The sequence below is a fragment of the Panulirus ornatus genome, chromosome 18 (genome assembly GCF_036320965.1).
Source record: "Panulirus ornatus isolate Po-2019 chromosome 18, ASM3632096v1, whole genome shotgun sequence".
Classification (NCBI taxonomy): Eukaryota; Metazoa; Arthropoda; class Malacostraca; order Decapoda; family Palinuridae; genus Panulirus; species Panulirus ornatus.
In genome coordinates this window covers 58,740,544-58,760,453 of record NC_092241.1, presented here as the reverse complement: position 1 = coordinate 58,760,453, position 19,910 = coordinate 58,740,544, and the positions used below count along the sequence as shown (strand labels likewise).

The 19,910-nt window shown below is 40.8% G+C and overlaps 1 protein-coding gene across 1 annotated transcript in view; it reads right to left on the bottom strand.

The window, feature by feature from the left end:
- LOC139755163 (DNA repair protein XRCC1-like) overlaps positions 1-19,910 on the bottom strand; it is a 54,854-nt gene that overhangs the window by 19,351 nt on the left and 15,593 nt on the right. Inside the window, exons 5-9 of the mRNA XM_071673323.1 lie at positions 18,316-18,453; positions 12,716-13,136; positions 10,508-10,621; positions 10,080-10,207; positions 3,317-3,389 (exon numbers count right to left, since the gene is read on the bottom strand). Coding sequence (XP_071529424.1) covers positions 3,317-3,389; positions 10,080-10,207; positions 10,508-10,621; positions 12,716-13,136; positions 18,316-18,453 — 874 coding nt within the window. The remainder of the gene's footprint in view (positions 1-3,316; positions 3,390-10,079; positions 10,208-10,507; positions 10,622-12,715; positions 13,137-18,315; positions 18,454-19,910) is intronic.

The window sequence follows — 19,910 nt, the reverse complement described above, 5'->3', positions numbered from 1 at the left end:
TTTCTTTTGCAATATATTATCCAATCATTTTAAGTATATAGTATATGTCACAGCTTGTAAACCAGAGGATGACACATATGTAATGTCTGGGACTTGGACATATGCAAAGGATGTTACTGGGCTTTGTCTTCAAGAGGTTAAAAGTCACCTTTGGCAAAGCTATATTATTGGAAGTAGAGTCTCATCAACGAATATCTCACTCTAAAGGCTTCTATACATCCCTACTACTTGAAGTAGAGCAGCTTTAGGCTGCAGAAGCCTTAGAAATGTCCTGCCTATGACCAGGACTCTTTCAAAGCATGTGGTCCTGAGGTAATTGAAAAATATATACGGTATGCAAAGAAAGAGAGCCAGGACAAGTGGTTTGCAAAAAGAGAAGAGGTGGTGAATGCCATGTGTAAGATGAAGTGTGGGAAAGCAACTGGAGGAGATGGGAAAGCAGCCGAGTCTCTTACTAATGGGGCTGGTAGTGTTGTTGACTGGGTAGCTACAATTTTCAATGCATGTATGGCTCAAACTATGCTACCTTGGGACTGGTGAGATGCCCATATAATGCTATTGTATAAAGGCAGTGATGACAAAAGTCTATGTTCAAATCACAGTTTGACTAGTATACCCATTGACTTGTAAGAGTGGTGACTGAGAAGGTCCTGGCAGGAATAGAGGACCATATTGGGGAGGAACAAGTGGCTTTTGGAGTAACAAAAGATGGTGTGATCAGGTTTTTGCTTAGATAAATCTGTCTGAGAAATACTTAACAGAAAGAGAAGGGTTTATACCTAGCATATACAGATCTTCAGAAAGTGTAGGATAGGAGTGATAAGAGATGCTTTGCAGATGGTGTTACAAAGATGTGGTGTGGGAAGAAATCTACTAGAAACAGTGTGGAGTTCTATCCAGCAAGCAAGGGATGTGTGTGAATAAGGAGAGAGGAGGATGAGTGGTTTCAGGTGATGGTGGGTATGCAACAAGGGTGTGTGATGTAACTACAACTGTTTAATCTGTTTATGAATGGGGTGGCAAGGGAGACGTGCAAGGGATGTGTAAGGAGAGAGGATGACAAGCGGTTTCAGGGGAAGGTGGGTATGCAACAAGGGTGTGTGATGTAACTATAACTGTTCAATCTGTTTATGAATAGGGTGGCACGGGGGACATAAAAGTCTTTTTCTTTCTTTTTAAAGACATGATTCTGGTGACAGACTGTTTGAGTTTGAGAGAAGAGGATGTTCATAGTTTATGTGAATAAAAGAAGGAACATATAATCTAGTAAGGGAAACAGTGTAAATGTGAGTTTGAATGGAGATAACCTGAAGGAAGGGTGTGTTATACATACTCAAGAGTGGAAATGGCAGGGCAGTAGATGGAACAATGGGATCTAGAGTCAGCCATAAGGTGGGTGAATGGCTATGGTCTTGGGTGTATTAAGGTGGATGTGAAAAGAATGGCTATGGTCCTGGGTGTATTAAGGTGGATGTGGAAAGAGAGGTCACTGTCTCTCAAGACAAAAATGGGTATGTTTTATGGTACAGTAGTCCCAACAGTGTTGTATGGAACACGGTGGATATGTTGGAAATAAAATGCCCACAGACAATATGTGGTGGGAGGAGGGCTGATTGATTAAGAAATGGTAAGGTATGAGATAGGCGTGGAAGTAAGAAGAGCATGTTTGAGAGACCTCATGAGGGTGTGCTGATATAGTTTGGACTTAAAAGGATAAGTGAAAGGTATATTGAGTTATCAGGGCTTAAACAAGCTGAATGGTATGAGGCACGCATGGGACAGAGCAAACTGGACTAGTGTGTTATTAAAGGGGTGACATGCTGTAGATGAGCTGTTTTAGGGTACATGAAATGGCCAGAGGAAACCACAGGAAAATTGATGGAGCTTTGCAGGGGATAAGGGGGTTCTGGTTTCAGTGTATTACATATGACAGCTAGAGAGTGGATGTGAGCAAATGAGGCCATTCTGTCCCTGGTACTACCTTGCTGTGAGAAATAACGAACAGATATGATAATACATTCTTAAGTATGTTTGCCATTTTTCACATTAGCTACATTCGACCAGAAGCATATGAAGAAATGACCTCATTCATTTATAGCCACTCTCTAGCTATCATTCAAAATGCACCAAAACCAAAGCCCCCTATCCACAACCAGGACCCACAGACCTTTCTGAGGTTTTCCCCCCATCACTTCCATCCTACTGACAGTAAATTGTCCCCTATATACCATATCACTTCAATTTGCTTTATTCATTGCATGCCATACATCCTACTGCATGTTTGGACCCTGAGCCTTTCAAGTATCTTTCACTCTATCCTTCCACTTCCTCATAATTTCCCCTTTTTTTTCCTGTTACTTGCACTACTGACATGTATATCTTTCTATATATATCTCCAAAGCCTATTCCTTCTGGAACTCTAATAAGGGGGTAGCCATGGCAATAGGCTCTATAACTAGTGGACTCCAGTGCAACTTCTTAGCTTTCAGTGCCTTAGACTTAACAACCCATTGCCAGGGGGAAACTCCAGAGCAGTGTTTGCAAATTCTCCTACCAAATGTTCCTACTAACTGCCTCTACCTAATGTTCCTGCTTAATGTTCCTACTGACAACTTCTACTTATATTTCTACCTAATGCTCCAGCCTAAACGTTCCTAACTAGTGCTCCTACCCATAGCTCCTACTATTTTACCAAAAGGCTGGGTTAGCATGTACTGCTCACCACAGAAATAGAGTTATGAAGGAGCTGTGTGAGTCAAGCATTGTCAGGTGTTATGAATGATAAGGAGAAACTGTATGTCTGAGGACAGAATGCTAGTAGTCCATAAGTGAGGCAAAAAGAAAAGACAGCTATCTGGGTCAGAGGAGTTTCACTTGACAACCACTAAAGTGCTTGCTCACTAAGTAGCCATCACTAACCCTCTCAATAAGTACACTTAAAACTAAATTATATAATAAAACGACAGTAAAGAAAATTTCCATAAAAGCTGATTGACAACAGCAGCAGAGCCACACAGCACAAACAAAACATATGTGATCCAGAAAAAAGTAAGCTATAAGTAGCTGATAGAGGATAGGTTGATAGCATCAACCTGGTACCAGTTGCTGACTGGCCAAAGGTAGACCCATAGAGTGAACAGTAAGTGAACAGTATTAGGAGATACTTTGGGTCATTCACAAAGGGTTGGTGAAGGATTATGCCTATTCATCAAAATATAATGGGTTGGGAGAGTCCTGACCCAAAAATTTCAAGAGAATCTCTCATGCTCACAGGCCGACCTGCATAGGAGAAAAAACATACTATTCAGTAACTTACCTCTCAATCTCATCATCAGTATTTTCATTGTCACTCATGTCAGTGTCATGACCATAGTCATCTTCATCAGGTACTGAAATATCAAGTCAACAAAAAATGATCAATGAATGAACAACAAATGGAAAGGAGTTTCTATCTTCTATTCCAAATTGCAACAATTGTAATATATCCAATCTTTGCAGGGCTATGAAAGTTAATGATCTAGACTGAGCTTCACTGGTTAAAGGCTGCAAAATGGAGGACCATATATCACAGTACTGAACGGCAAGTTATCATCAGAGAGTGATGGCAACTATGTTGAACTTTTCAAAAAATACGGATGAGGACTTAAGATTGTGGGGTGTCTTGACTGAGTAAATCAGGGGATGGTGATGCTGTTTACTGTGGGGCGGGGTGAGGCCGGCAATGGATGAAGACAAGTATGAATATGTACATGTGCATATATGTACATTATATGTTATTTATTTATTTATTTTGCTTTGTCGCTGTCTCCTGCGTTTGCGAGGTAGCGCAAGGAAACAGACGAAAAAAATGGCCTAACCCACCCCCATACACATGTATGTACATACACGTCCACACACGCAAATATACATAACTATACATCTCAATGTACACATATATATACACACACAGACACATACATGCACACAATTCACACTGTCTGCCTTTATTCATTCCCATCACCACCTCGCCACACATGGAATGTAAACTCTAGATTGATTTCTTTTTTTTTTTTTTTTTTGCTTTGTCGCTGTCTCCCGCGTTTGCGAGGTAGTGCAAGGAAACAGACGAAAGAAATGGCCCAACCCACCCCCATACACATGTATATACATACGTCCACACACGCAAATATACATACCTACACAGCTTTCCATGGTTTACCCCAGACGCTTCACATGCCCTGATTCAATCCACTGACAGCATGTCAACCCCGGTATACCACACCGATCCAATTCACTCTATTCCTTGCCCTCCTTTCACCCTCCTGCATGTTCAGGCCCTGATCACTCAAAATCTTTTTCACTCCATCTTTCCGCCTCCAATTTGGTCTCCCACTTCTCCTCGTTCCCTCCACCTCCGACACATATATCCTCTTGGTCAATCTTTCCTCACTCATTCTCTCCATGTGCCCAAACCATTTCAAAACACCCTCTTCTGCTCTCTCAACCACACTCTTTTTATTTCCACACATCTCTCTTACCCTTACGTTACTTACTCGATCAAACCACCTCACACCACACATTGTCCTCAAACATCTCATTTCTAGCACATCCATCCTCCTGCACACAACTCTATCCATAGCCCACGCCCTGCAACCATACAACATTGTTGGAACCACTATTCCTTCAAACATACCCATTTTTGCTTTCCGAGATAATGTTCTTGACTTCCACACATTCTTCAAGGCTCCCAGGATTTTTGCCCCCTCCCCCACCCTATGATCCACTTCCGCTTCCATGGTTCCATCCGCTGCCAGATCCACTCCCAGATATCTAAAACACTTTACTTCCTACAGTTTTTCTCCATTCAAACTTACCTCCCAAATGACTTGACCCTCAACCCTACTGTACCTAATTACCTTGCTCTTATTCACATTTACTCTTAACTTTCTTCTTTCACACACTTTATCAAACTCAGTCACCAGCTTCTGCAGTTTCTCACATGAAATATGTGTATGTATATATATCTATGTTAAGGTGTGTATATATATATATCCCTAGGGATAGGTAAGACAGAATACTTCCCACGCATTCCTCACGTGTCGTAGAAGGCGACTAAAGGGGATGGGAGCGGGGGGGGGGCTAGAAACCCTCCCCTCCTTGTATTTTAACTTTCTAAAAGGGGAAACAGAAGAAGGAGTCGTGCGGGGAGTGCTCATCCTCCTCAAAGGCTCAGATTAGGGTGTCTAAATGTGTGTGGATGTGACCAAGATGAGAAAAAAGGAGAGATAGGTAGTGTGTTTGAGGAAAGGAACCTGGATGTTTTGGCTATGAGTGAAACGAAGCTCAAGGGTAAAGGGGAAGAGTGGTTTGGGAATGTCTTAGGAGTAAAGTCAGGGGTTAGTGAGAGGACAAGAGCAAGGGAAGGAGTAGCACTACTCCTGAAACAGGAGTATGTGATAGAGTGTAAGAAAGTAAACTCTAGATTGATATGGGTAAAACTGAAAGTAGATGGAGAGAGATGGGTGATTATTGGTGCATATGCACCTGGGCATGAGAAGAAAGATCATGAGACGCAAGTGTTTTGGGAGCAGCTGAGTGAGTGTCTTAGTAGTTTTGATGCACGAGACCGGGTTATAGTGATGGGTGATTTCAATGCAAAGGTGAGCAACATGGCAGTTGAGGGAATAGTTGGTGTACATGGGGTGTTCAGTGTTGTAAATGGAAATGGTGAAGAGCTTGTAGATTTATGTGCTGAAAAAGGACTAGTGATTGGGAATACCTGGTTTAAAAAGAGAGATATACATAAGTATACGTATGTAAGTAGGAGAGATGGTCAGAGAGCGTTATTGGATTACGTGTTAATTGATAGGCGCGTGAAAGAGATTTTTGGATGTTGATGTGCTGAGAGGTGCAACTGGAGGGATGTCTAATCATTATCTTGTGGAGGCGAAGGTGAAGATTTGTAGAGGTTTTCAGAAAAGAAGAATGTTGGGGTGAAGAGAGTGGTGAGAGTAAGTGAGCATGGGAAGGAGACTTGTGTGAGGAAGTACCAGGAGAGACCGAGTACAGAATGGAAAAAGGTGAGAACAAAGGACGTAAGGGGAGTGGGGGAGGAATGGGATGTATTTAGGGAAGCAATGATGGCATGCACAAAAGACGCTTGTGGCATGAGAAGAGTGGGAGGTGGGCAGATTAGAAAGGGTAGTGAGTGGTGGGATGAAGAAGTAAGATTATTAGTTAAAGAGAAGAGAGAGGCATTTGGACGATTTTTGCAGGTAAATAATGCAAATAACTGGGAGATGTATAAAAGAAAGAGGCAGGAGGTGAAAAAGAGGGCAAATGAGAGTTGGGGTGAGAGAGTATCATTAAGTTTTAGGGAGAATAAAAAGATGTTTTGTTTATGGATGGGGTTGTTAGGGAGGTGAATGCAAGAGTTTTGGAAAGAGGGGCAAGTATGAAGTCTGTTGGGGATGAGAGAGCTTGGGAAGTGAGTCAGTTGTTGTTCGCTGATGATACAGCGCTGGTGGCTGATTCATGTGAGAAACTGCAGAAGCTGGTGACTGAGTTTGGTAAAGTGTGTGGAAGAAGAAAGTTAACAGTAAATGTGAATAAGAGCAAGGTTATTAGGTACAGTAGGGTTGAGGGTCAAGTCAATTGGGAGGTGAGTTTGAATGGAGAAAAACTGGAGGAAGTGAAGTGTTTTAGATATCTGGGAGTGGATCTGGCAGCGGATGGAACCATGGAAGCGGAAGTGGATCATAGGGTGGGGGAGGGGGCGAAAATTCTGGGGGCCTTGAAGAATGTGTGGAAGTCGAGAACATTATCTCGGAAAGCAAAAATGGGTATGTTTGAAGGAATAGTGGTTCCAACAATGTTGTATGGTTGCGAGGCGTGGGCTATGGATAGAGTTGTGCGCAGGAGGATGGATGTGCTGGAAATGAGATGTTTGAGGACAATGTGTGGTGTGAGGTGGTTTGATCGAGTGAGTAACGTAAGGGTAAGAGAGATGTGTGGAAATAAAAAGAGCGTGGTTGAGAGAGCAGAAGAGGGTGTTTTGAAGTGGTTTGGGCACATGGAGAGGATGAGTGAGGAAAGATTGACCAAGAGGATATATGTGTCGGAGGTGGAGGGAACAAGGAGAAGAGGGAGACCAAATTGGAGGTGGAAAGATGGAGTGAAAAAGATTTTGTGTGATCGGGGCCTGAACATGCAGGAGGGTGAAAGGAGGGCAAGGAATAGAGTGAATTGGAGCGATGTGGTATACCGGGGTTGACGTGCTGTCAGTGGATTGAATCAAGGCATGTGAAGCGTCTGGGGTAAGCTATGGAAAGCTGTGTAGGTATGTATATTTGTGTGTGTGGACGTATGTATATACATGTGTATGGGGGGGGGTTGGGCCATTTCTTTCGTCTGTTTCCTTGCGCTACCTCGCAAACGCGGGAGACAGCGACAAAGTATAATAAAATAATAATAATAAAAAAAGATATTTTGGAAGGAGGTAAATAAAGTGCGTAAGACAAGGGAACAAATGGGAACATCAGTGAAAGGGGCCAATGGGGAGGTGATAACAAGTAGTGGTGATGTGAGAAGGAGATGGACTGAGTATTTTGAAGGTTTGTTGAATGTATTTGATAACAGAGTGGCAGATATAGGGTGTTTTGGTTGAGGTGGTGTGCAAAGTGAGAGGGTTAGGGAAAATGATTTGGTAAACAGAGAAGAGGTAATAAAAGCTTTGCGGAAGATGAAAGCTGGCAAGGCAGCGGGTTTGGATGGTATTGCAGTGGAATTCATTAAAAAAGGGGGTGACTGTATTGATAACTGGTTGGTGAGGTTATTCAATGTATGTATGACTCATGGTGAGGTGCCTGAGGATTGTCAGATTGCTTGCATAGTGCCATTGTACAAAGGCAAAGGGGATAAGAGTGAGTGCTCAAATTACATAGGTATAAGTTTGTTGAGTATTCCTGGGAAATTATATGGGAGGGTATTGATTGAGAGGGTGAAGGCATGTACAGAGCATCAGATTGGGGAAGAGCAGTGTGGTTTCAGAAGTGGTAGAGGATGTATGTGAGAAATACTTAGAAAAGCAAATGGATTTGTATGTAGCATTTATGGATCTGGAAAAGCATATGATAGAGTTGATAGAGATGCTCTGTGGAAGGTATTAAGAATATATGGTGAGGGAGGTAAGTTGTTAGAAGCAGTGAAAAGTTTATAGCTACCTCGCTCAAGCATGAGAGAGTGACAAAGTATAATAATAATATTAATAATAAAATATATATACATACATTTACTCAGTTTTTATCGAGGATGTAAGGCATGTGTACGAGTAGGAAAAGAGGAAAGTGACTGGTTTCTAGGGAATGTCGATTTGTGGCAGGGGTGGGTGATGTCTCCATGGTTCTTTAATTTGTTAATGGATGGGGTTGTTAGGGAAGCGAATGCAAGAGTTTTGGAGAGAGAGGCAAGCATGCAGTCCGCTGTGGATGAGAGGGCTTGGGAAGTGAGTCATTTGTTGTTCGCTGATGATACAGCACTGGTGCCTGATTCGGGTGAGAAACTGCAGAAGTTGGTGACTGACTTTGGTAGTGTGAAAAAAAAAGCTGACAGTAAATGTGAATAAGAGCAAGGTTATTAAGTACAGTAGAGTTGAGGGACAAGTCAATTGGCAGGTAAGTTTGAATGGAGAAAAACTGGAGGAAGTGAAGTGTTTTAGATATCTTGGAGTGGATTTAACAGCGGATGAAACCATGGAAATGAAAGTGAGTCAATGGGTGGGGGTTGGGATGAAGGTTCTGGGAGTGTTGAAGAATGTATGGAAGGCGAGAATGTTACCTCGGAAAGCAAAAATGGGTATGTTTGAAGGAATAGTGGTTCCAACAATGTTATATGGTTGTGAGGCACGGGTGATAGATAGGGTTGTGCAAAGGAGGGTGGATGTGTTGGAAATGAGATGTTTGAGGACAATATGTGGTGTGAGGTAGTTTGATCGAGTAAATAATGAAAGGGTAAGAGAGACGTGGGTAATAAAAAGACTGTGGTTGATAGAGCAAAAGAGTGTTTTGAAATGGTTTGGTCACATGGAGAGAATGAGTGAGGAAAGATTGACAAAGAGGATATATATGTCAGAGGTGGAGGGAAAGAGGAGAAGCGGGAGACCAAATTGGAGGTGGAAAGATGGAGTGAAAAAGATTTTGAGTGGTCGGGGCCTGAACATGCAGGAGGATGAAAGGCTTGCAAGGAATAGAGTGAACTGGAATGACGTGGTATACCAGGGTTGACGTGCTGTCAGTGGATTGAACCAGGGCATGTGAAGCATCTGGGGTAAACCATGGAAAGTTTTGTGGGGCCTGGATGTGGAAAGGGAGCTGTGGTTTTGGTGCATTATACATGACAGTTAGAGACTGAGTGTGAACGAATGTGGCCTTTGTTGTCTTTTCCTAGCACTACCTCGCGCACATGCGGGGGGGAGGGAGTTTTCATTTCATGAGTGGTAAGGTGGCGACTGGAATGAATAAGGGCAGACAGTATGAATTATGTATATGTGTATATATGTATATGTCTGTGTGTATATATATATATGTATACGTTGAGATGTATAGATATGTATATGTGCTGTGTGTGGACATGTATGTATATACATGTGTATGTGGGTGGGTTGGGCCATTCTTTCGTCTGTTTTCTTGAGCTACCTCGCAAACACGGGAGACAGCGACAAAGTATAATAAAATATAATATAACTTGTGTGTGTGTATGTGAGAAGATGCGTCTTTCTTTGTCTGTTTCCTGGAGCTGCCTCACTAGGACAGGAAATGGAGATCAAGTATAACAAATACAATATTAAACAGCAGTGGTTATCAAAATCAACTGACAGTGCGTAAAGAATGACCATAAACAAGAATTACTGAAGATATACCATGGGAGTAGGCAAAGGTTAAGACTGCACACAAGGTAAAAGGAAAGCATGATGGAGAATATGTGATATGGAGGAATGAAGTAATGCTAAATATTGTAGTATTTGGATAAAGTTACACATGAACCACTCTCCTCTGTAGCAAAGTAAGGTGTACATGAATACATACATAAAATTAATATGTTACCTGTTGCAGCAGCAAAGCTTGGTGGAGGTGCTGGTTTAGCAACTGGTTTGGATTCTTTGGGCAAGAGCTCATCAGCCCAGATTTCTTCTTCACTTTCATTCTGGTCATGTTCCTTTTCTAATTCATACCTAACATTACAATTCAAGTATCAATAACTTCTGTTGTATTACATTCAAATTATATAATTTCATATGAACATATGCTTTGCTTCAAAGTCCAGCAGATAATTGTTATAGTGTGCATAATATATCATTCCTGGTAAGTATATACTTCAGTATGTTCATTGTGTGTTTGTGTGATTTATTCTTTAAACTGCAACTCCAAAAACAAACAATTCTTTCATTTCTCAACAAAAAAGAACATATCTAAATGGCACACAACTCACTGTAACAGTGTGAGCCAAGAAAGACATTATAATAAATGACTACCTTTTACAGGAGTATCTGATCTTGTTTCTGTGGCAGTCAGTGACCCATTTAGCAGTGATGATCTTGCCACGGCCTTTTACTTGCTGATATTTTGGAGTATTCGTAAAGGCACAACTGTCCACAAGTAAAAGAGAAGGCTTCAATAAACCATTAATTTTTCTAAAGTTCAAGGCACTCAAAGAATGGTACAAACTAATAAAAGGTAATCAAAAAGTGCAGAAAATGTGTCAAAAACACAGTATCCATTTTTTGAGAATGTTTGTTTATCATGGGGAAAATCATAGGATATTTCAGTTAGTGAGGACCACGGATGACACAAACTTCTTGAGATTATTTCCTAATTCAAAAAATAATGGAAACCAACCAATAATAATTAAAAAAAAAGGACACACGCTTCTTTTGCAAAACAAACAGAAGCCACTGATGGTAATGACAGATGACCTCAGGCCCTGCCAAGTTGGCAGGCCTCACAGAACAATCAAATGAAAAAACAACTCCAACAGGTGATGAAAGGGGCAGGTGGGAAGTACAGACTGCTACAGATGATCTCAGATCCTACCTCACTGCATAATCAAGAATGAGTACACAGCTCCAATTCATAAGAAATTTGCAGGTGGGAAGTAAAAAGTGCTGAATCACTTTCAACATGAGAATAAACAGGCCACTTAATCTCAGTTAGTGAGTCACTTCCATCTTTAAACTACCTTTAATTCATTCATGGTCATGTCAACTAATTCAGTCTAGTTTCAGGGGATTATATCTAACTATCTATACATATCTCTGCATCCATTCCCTCCAGGAACTCCCATTAAGAGGGTGGCCACAGCAAAAAAATCTCCATTATGACTGTCCTTACATGCATCCCTAACACAAACTACACCACACATTCTTCCACCATTGCTCTCCCTCCAGTATTCCAGTATGGGGTGTGAGGTGGTTTGATCGAGTACGTAATGAAAGGGTAAGAGAGATGTGTGGTAATAAAAAGAATGTGGTTCAGAGAGCAGAAGAGGGTGCATTGAAATAGTTTGGTTACATGGAAAGAATGAGTGGGGAAAGATTGACAAAGAGGATATATGTGTCAGAGGTGGAGGGAACGAGAAGTGGGAGACCAAATTGGAGGTGGAAAGATGGAGTGAAAAAGATTTTGAGCGATCGGGGCCTGAACATGCAGGAGGGTGATAGGCGTGCAGGGAATAGAGTAAATTGGAACGATGTGGTATACCGGGGTCGGCGTGCTGTCAATGGATTGAACCAGGGAATATGAAGCGTCTGGGGTAAACCATGGAAAGTTTTGTGGGGCCTGGATGTGGAAAGGGAGCTGTGGTTTTGGTGCATTATACATGACAGCTAGAGACTGAGTGTGAATGAATGTGGCCTTTGTTGTCTTTTCCTAGCGCTACTTCGCGCACGTGTGGGGGGAGGACGTTGTCATTTCATGTGTGGCAGGGTGGCGACGGGAATGAATAAAGGCAGCACGTATGAATTATGTACATGTGTATATATGTATATGTCTGTGTATGTATATATATGTATATGTTGAAATGTATAGGTATGTATATGTGCATGTGTATGTATATACATGTGTATGTGGGAGGGTTGGGCCATTCTTTCATCTGTTTCCTTGCACTACCTCGCTAACACGGGAGAGAGCGACAAAGCATATAAACAATATTCATTATCTTATTTGTGTAGTATCAGAAAAGAATCATTTAGGATCAGAAGCCTCTGGAAAAAATTTAAGACTAGAAACTGCATCAGAAACCGATTATCATCATAAACACAAAGTAATAGGGGATGGGGGAGTGAGTTGATGGGTCATGCAACATATACAGATCACAGGGCTTACTTTCTAGCTGCTATTCTTAAACACTTTGCTAGAGAGTCCACATGTGATAGGTTGCATTTGCTACTGTACTTACACCACACTTATTATGAGTAGAAAACAAAAATTAATGAGAGAAACGGTAATCCAATCACTTCTCAAATAGGCATGCTGACTTTTCTATCAAGGGTCTTCTTACCTAACGAAAGGAATAAATTATGAATACATAGGACAATCCCCCATTCAAAGTAAACTCTTGTACTTTTTACTGATGCAGCATTCAAAATCCTATGCTTTCAACCGACCATAAGCAATTACACTATCAATGTAATATGTGAATATCCATAACATATAAACATTGAAGCAAACACAAATAAACTTACATAAGGTGGGTGCAGCCTGGTTCCCAGTCAGCTTTGTAACTAGCCCCCATCTCCAGCATCATCTCTCGCAGCTGTGACCTCTGTGGATTTTGATAACCACTTAAGACGAACACAATATTGTCCATAAGAGATCTAAAAGGCTTAGTCTTCTTAGTTTTGTCTGATACTGCTGTTGTAGGTCTGGAGACTGAGGGTTTGTCAGTCTTTTTTTCCTCTTTGCTAATTCTATTCTTACTACTCTCTTCTTTTCTGTCTTTTCCACCATTCTCTGATGACCTATGCCTTACTTCTTTTCTGTCAGATTTAGGATCATATTTTTTTTGTCTGTCTTTACCACCATTATGACCTTTCTTATGAGGGGTGGATGAAGATGAGAATTCTTCAGTTTTAGTAACTGTGGAGATCTTCCCTGGATCCTTGTCTGTTGATAATAACAATAACATTTGTTAAGACCCAAAACCATTAATTTTTCATTACATTTAAGAATGTATTATCAGATTCACTTCTGTTTTTTAAGACTACTATTCTAAACTGGAAGCATGAATATTCTAGAAAAGAGAAAGTCTCTGTAGGGCATTACACAATCAGCTAATGTCACTTGCCTGGCAGTCCAAAAACCTGGTTCCTAGGCACAAAATGTGATCCATGTGCGTACCTATTCAAAAACAAGATTTTGCCAAGACCCAGGACTAGCACATAGTGTATATCATGTATACTGCTTGTTTTACAATACTTTCTTCGATGCTGCCACATACATGCATGGAATAGTTCTCTATCCCTAATTCATCCAGAATAGCTTTTTTGCCTTTTCTCCAGTTTTCTTTTAAAAGTTTCCTTAGTGACTTTTTGTAAGGTGTTATTTTGCTGGATAAAACACTATATTGGTGATTGACTTGTTAGGATTTTCAAAGTATGTATGGATCATGATGTAGAGCCTGAGGATTAATGAACTGTAATGTATATTGCCAATATATAAAGGCAAGGAGGATAAAGGTAAGTGTTCAAACTACTGAGGTATAAGTTTGCTGAGTGTACATGATAAGCTGTATAGGAGGGTAGTGATTGAGAGAGTACAGGCATGTACAGAGTGTCAGATTGGGGAGGAAAGGGCAGTTTCATACATGATCAGGGAAGTGAGGATCAGGTGTTTCCATTGAAGAATATGTGTGAGATATATCTAGAGAAATGGATCTGGAGAAAACATATGATAGGGTAGATAGGTATATGCCTTGTGGAAAGTCTTAAAAATATATGGTGTGGGAGGAAAACTGCAAGAAGTGGTGAGAAGTTTTTATCATGGGTGTAAAGCAAGTGATGACTAAGAAGGGAGGAAAGTGAATGGTTTCAAGTAAAGGTTGGTCTGCAGCAGGAGTGTGCTATGTTACCATGGATGGTATGGTGAGGGAGGTAAATGCGACAGTCTTGGTGATAGGACCGAGTATACTATCTGTAGGGAATGAGAAAACCCAGGAAGCGAGTCAGATTCGAGTGTGAAACTGCAGAAATTGGCGACAGCTCTGGAAAAGTGTGCAAAAAAAGGAAGCTGAGTAAATGTGAATATAGGCAAAATTAATAGTTTCAGCAAAGTTTGAGTTAGTTGGGGTGTGAGTTTAACTGCAGAAAAACTGGAGGAATTAAATAGTTTTACATACCTGGGAGTGGATATGGCAGCAAATGGAACCATGAAAGTGGAAGTGAGTCATACAGGGTGAAGGTTCTGGTAACACTGAAGAATGTGTGGGGAGAGAGATCATTAGCTGGGAGTGAAAAAACGGGCATGTTTGAAGGTATAGTGGACCCAACATTATCATATGGATGAGAGGCATGGGATATAGATTAACAGTGTGGAAGAGGGTGGGGGTATTGAAAACAATGTTTGAGGACAATATGTGGTGTGAGGTGATTTGACTGAGTAGGTTATGAAAAGTTAAGAGAGAGGTGTAGTAAAAAAAGAGTGTGGTTGAGAAAGCTGAAGAGGATATGCTGAAACTGTTCGGACAAAGGGAGAGAATGAGTGGGGAAAGGTTAACAAAGAGGATATACCCAGATATATGTGTCAGAAGTGAACTGAACAAGGAGAATGGGGAGGCATAATTAAAGTTGGGAAGATGGCACGAAAAAAAAATCTGAGTGACTGGTGCCTAAACATGCAGGATACAGTAGACTGGAATGATATGGTGCACAGGGGTCGCAGTGCTGTCAATGGGCTGAAATAGGGCATGCAACATGTCTGCAGTAAACCATAGAGAGAGAGGGCTGTGGTGCCTGGTTGCGGACAGGGAGCGGTGGTTACAATTCACTATATATATGACAGCGAGAGAATAGATGTGAGCGGATGCAGCCTTGCTAAAGCACGAAACAGTGAACAAGTTTGAAAGGAAGAAATACAATGAAGAGTATATCTATTCCAAGACTAAATAATATTTATGGTTACAAATGTCTTAGGAATAATATCAGGGTTGGTGATACCATTACTTCTAAAGAAGGAGTTGTGGGAGTGTGTGATAATGATTAAGGAAGTAAATTCTAGATTGATGTGCATAAAACTGAAAATGGATGACGAGAGATGGGTGATTATTAGTGCTTATGGACCTGGCCATGAAAAGAAAGATAATGAGAGGCAGGAGTTTTGGAAGCAACTGAGCAAGTGTGTCAGCAGTTTTGATGTAAGAGACCAGGTATTGGTGATGGGCGATTTAAATGCAGAGCTAAGTAATGTGGCAGCAGGGGTATAATTGGGGCACATGGGGCATTCAGTGTTAGGAATGGAAATGGACAAGAGCTTATGGAGTTGTCGGCTAAAAAATGTGTCATGAATGGAATACCTGGTTTAAAAAGAGGGATATACACAGGTATACATATTTGAGTAAAAGATATGGTCAGCTGGCACTACTGAATTCCATATAGCTTGACAGGCATGAAAAAGAGAGACTTTTGGATGTAAATGTGCTGAGAGGGGCACCCTTTGGAGGGTGAATATCTGTAAAGGTTTTCGAAAAGTGAAAACAATGTCTGGGTAAAGAGAGTGGTGAGAGTGAGTTAGCTTAGAAAAGAAGCCTGCATGAAGAAATACCAGGAGAGATTAAGTGTAGAATGGCAAAAGGTGAGAGAAAACGAAGCAAACGGAGTGGGTGGGGAATGGGAGGTATTCAGGGAAGCAACAATGGCATGTGCAAGTGATGCATGTGGGATGTGGAAGGTGGAAAGATCAGAAAGGGAAGTGAGTGGTTGAAAGAAGATGTAAAGTCAGTAGTGAAAGAGAAAAGAGAGGCCTCTGGAAGGTGCTTACAGGGAAGGAGTGCAAATGACTGGGAAATGTACAAGATAAAGTGGCATGAGGTGAAGAGGAAGGTGCAGGGGTTGAAAAAGAGGGCTAATGAGAGTTGAAGTGAGTGAATATCAGGAAACTTAAGGGAGAATAAGATGTTTTGGCAGGAAACAAATAATATGCAAAAGACAAAAGAACAACTTGCAACATCAGCAGATGGGGCAAAAGGGGAAGTATTAAGAGGTGAAGATGAAAAGAGGAGGAGATTGAGTATTCTGAAGGATTGTTAAATGTGTTTGATGACAGAAGGCAGATGTAGGGTATTTTGGGATGGATGGTATGTGAAGTGAGAGTCATGGAGAAAGGTTTGGTGGTGAAAGCCTTGTGTAAGATGAAATGCATCAAGGTGGCTGGAGTCGATGGTATTACAGATGAATTCATTAAGAAGGGATGACTGTGCTATTGACCGGTTGGTAAGGACTTTCATTATATAAATGGATCATGGTGAGGTGCCTGAGGATTGGCAGAATGCATGTATAGTGCTGCTATATAAAGGCAAGGGGAATAAATATTTGCAACCATGGAATTGGAAGAGTCATAAGGTGGGGGAGGGGGCAAAGGTTCTGGGAGTGCTGAAGAATGTTTGGAAAGAAACATTATCTGGAAGGACAAAAATTGGTATGTTTGAAGGAATAGTAATCCCAATAATATCATATGGATGTGAAGCATGGAATATGAATAAGGCTGTGCAGAGGAGGGTGGATGTGATGGAAATGAAATATCCGAGGACAATATATGGTGTGAGGTGGTTTGATCTATTAAGTAATGAAAAGGTAGGAGATGTGTGGTTGCGAGAGCAGAATAGGGTGCACTGAAATGCTTTGGATATATGGAGAGAATTAGTGAGGAAAGGCTAAGAAAGAGGATATAAGTGTCAGAAGTGGAGGGAACTAGGAGGATGGAGAGACCAAACTAGAGATGGAAGAATGGAGTGAAAAAGATTTTGAGCAGTTGTGGCCTGAACAAGTATGAGGGTTAAAGGTGTGCATGAGATAAAGTGAACTGGCATTATGTATTCTACTGGGGTCAACATGCTGTGAAGCATCTGGGGTAAACAATGGAAAGGTCTGTGGGGCTGTGGTTTTGGTGCATTACACATGACAGCTAAAAAATGGATGCGAGATAATGTGGCCTTTCTTTGTCTGTTCCTGGTGCTACCTCAATAACACAGGAAACAATGATCAAGTGCATAAAGAAAACTTTTTGATATATTCCATGGAATCTTTGTGAGCTCAATCACTATGTTGCTTCCACAGTGTTATGTTTTCACTCAAACTTTCTTTAAATCCTTTCGATCATTATGAAGCACAAACAATCATGTATCTTTCTCTTCTCTTTTCTGAACTGTTTAGTTCAAGTTCTTCACCTGTTCCATGTTGGTTCAAGTGCTTCATTCCCTTAATTCTGTTTCTGAATTCTCTATAATTTATTTAACTCAGTCTACTTAGTTGGTGACCATACAACACAGCAGTATTCAATATTTCATCTTATAAAAACACTTATTACCAGATATGATTACACAATTTCTCAATAAGACCTTCAATTTCAGATTTTACGATGAGAGAATGTGGCCTTCGTTTTTTTGTTTGTTCCTGTCACTAATTCACTAAAGAGGAAATTGACATATAGCTATGAAAAAATGATACATCCAATGTCTTGTAACACACTGAATGTCACATATTTTCAGTACTCTCTTCAACTAATTTCTTCATTTCATGACCTTTTACCTATAACTTTATACTTTAATCTACAATCTTACACTGTTCATCATTCTCCTTATTCTGTTATTGGAAACTAACATCCCCAGACCATGTTTCTAATAGTACAGGATAAATATTGCATGATAATAAGGACAGCATAGTGCCTGACAATGTATGGCAAAAACCACAAATGGATAACTGTGCAAATGTGCCTAAAGACAACAACCACTTATAGTAATATGATACAGGACAATCATATTATTTTTTTTCACAACAGTGTTTCAACAGACAACATGTCAGTGGTATTACCAAACTCCACCTGCATGAGGTTACACCTTGAGTTGGAAAGTCAACTTCTGTGACACTTCTCAATCCAAGAGTTCATTTGCCTACCACTGAATGTATAGGAGCTTTGGAGCTGCAGGAGCCCCATAAAAGGAGGAAAAAAATCTAACAACTATGAAAAAAAAATGTTTTCAATTCTTTCAAATACTGGCACCAGCTGTTATCTAATATTCATACAAGTTACAGTAAAAACAACCCAAAGATTTAACATTTGAAAAGTTCTTCACCTAAATCTGCTTTCTTCTTGAGCTGATAAAATCCTACATCAGATGGTGGATCTTGAGCCTTCCTTTTCAATGCTCCTGGTGATGTGCTGGAGGCTGCAGCTGCTGCTGATGCTGCCCGAATAGCTGCTGCACCCGTAACTTAAAGGAAAAATTCAACAACTTAAGATAAAAATCTAAAGTTATTCCATTTACCATACAAAGTCCATGATGTACAAGTCAAGACACCTTGAAAATCTGCTCCATGCTTCTTGGTCACTGTTAACATTCTCACATTTGCATGATTGAAAAATGCAAGGCTATAATGCAAATGAGTGGGAGATGTATAAAAGAAAGAGGCGGGAGGTCAAGAGAAAGGTGCAAGAGGTGAAAAAGAGGGCAAATGAGAGTTGGGGAGAGAGAGTATCATTAATATTTAGGGAGAATAAAAAGATGTTTTGGAAGGAGGTAAATAAAGTGCGTAAGACAAGGAAATCAATGGGAACTTCAGTGAAGGGGGCAAATGGGGAGGTGATAACAAGTAGTGGTGATGTGAGAAGGAGATGGAGTGGGTATTTTGAAGGTTTGTTGAATGTGTTTGATGATAGAGTGGCAGATATAGGGTGTTTTGTTCGAGGTGGTGTGCAAAGTGAGAGGGTCAGGGAGAATGGTTTGGTAAACAGAGAAGAGGTAGTAAATTCTTTGCGGAAGATAAAAGCCAACAAGGCAGCGGGTTTGGATGGTATTGCAGTGGAATTTATTAAAAAAGGGGGTGACTGTATTGTTGACTGGTTGGTAAGGTTATTTAATGTATGTATGACCCATGGTGAGGTGCCTGAGGATTGTCGGAATGCTTGCATAGTGCCATTATACAAAGGCAAAGGGGATAAGAGTGAGTGCTCAAATTACAGAGGTATAAGTTTTTTGAGTATTCCTGGGAAATTATATGGGAGGGATTGATTGAGAGGGTGACGGCATGTACAGAGCATCAGATTGGGGAAGAGCAGTGTGGTTTCAGAAGTGGTGGAGGATGTGTGGATCAGGTGTTTGCTTTGAAGAATGTATGTGAGAAATACTTAGAAAAGCAAATGGATTTGTATGTAGCATTTATGGATCTGGAGAAGGCATATGATAGAGTTGATAGAAATGCTCTGTGGAAGGTATTAAGAATATATGGTGTGTGGGGCAAGTTGTTAGAAGCAGTGAAAAGTTTTCATCGAGGATGTAAGGCATGTGTACATGTAGAAAGAGAGGAAAGTGATTGGTTCTCAGTGAATGTTGGTTTGCGGCAGGGGTGTGTGATGTCTCCATGGTTGTTTAATTTGTTTATGGATGGGGTTGTTAGGGAGGTGAATGCAAGAGTTTTGGAAAGAGGGGCAAGTATTCAGTCTGTTGTGGATGAAAGAGCTTGGGAAGTGGGTCAGTTGTTGTTTGCTGATGATACAGCACTGGTGGCTGATTCATGTGAGAAACTGCAGAAGCTGGTGATTGAGTTTGGTAAAGTGTGTGAAAGAAGAAAGCTGAGAGTAAATGTGAATAAGAGCAAGGTTATCAGGTACAGTAGGGTTAAGGGTCAAGTCAACTGGGAGGTAAGTTTGAATGGAGAAAAACTGGAGGAA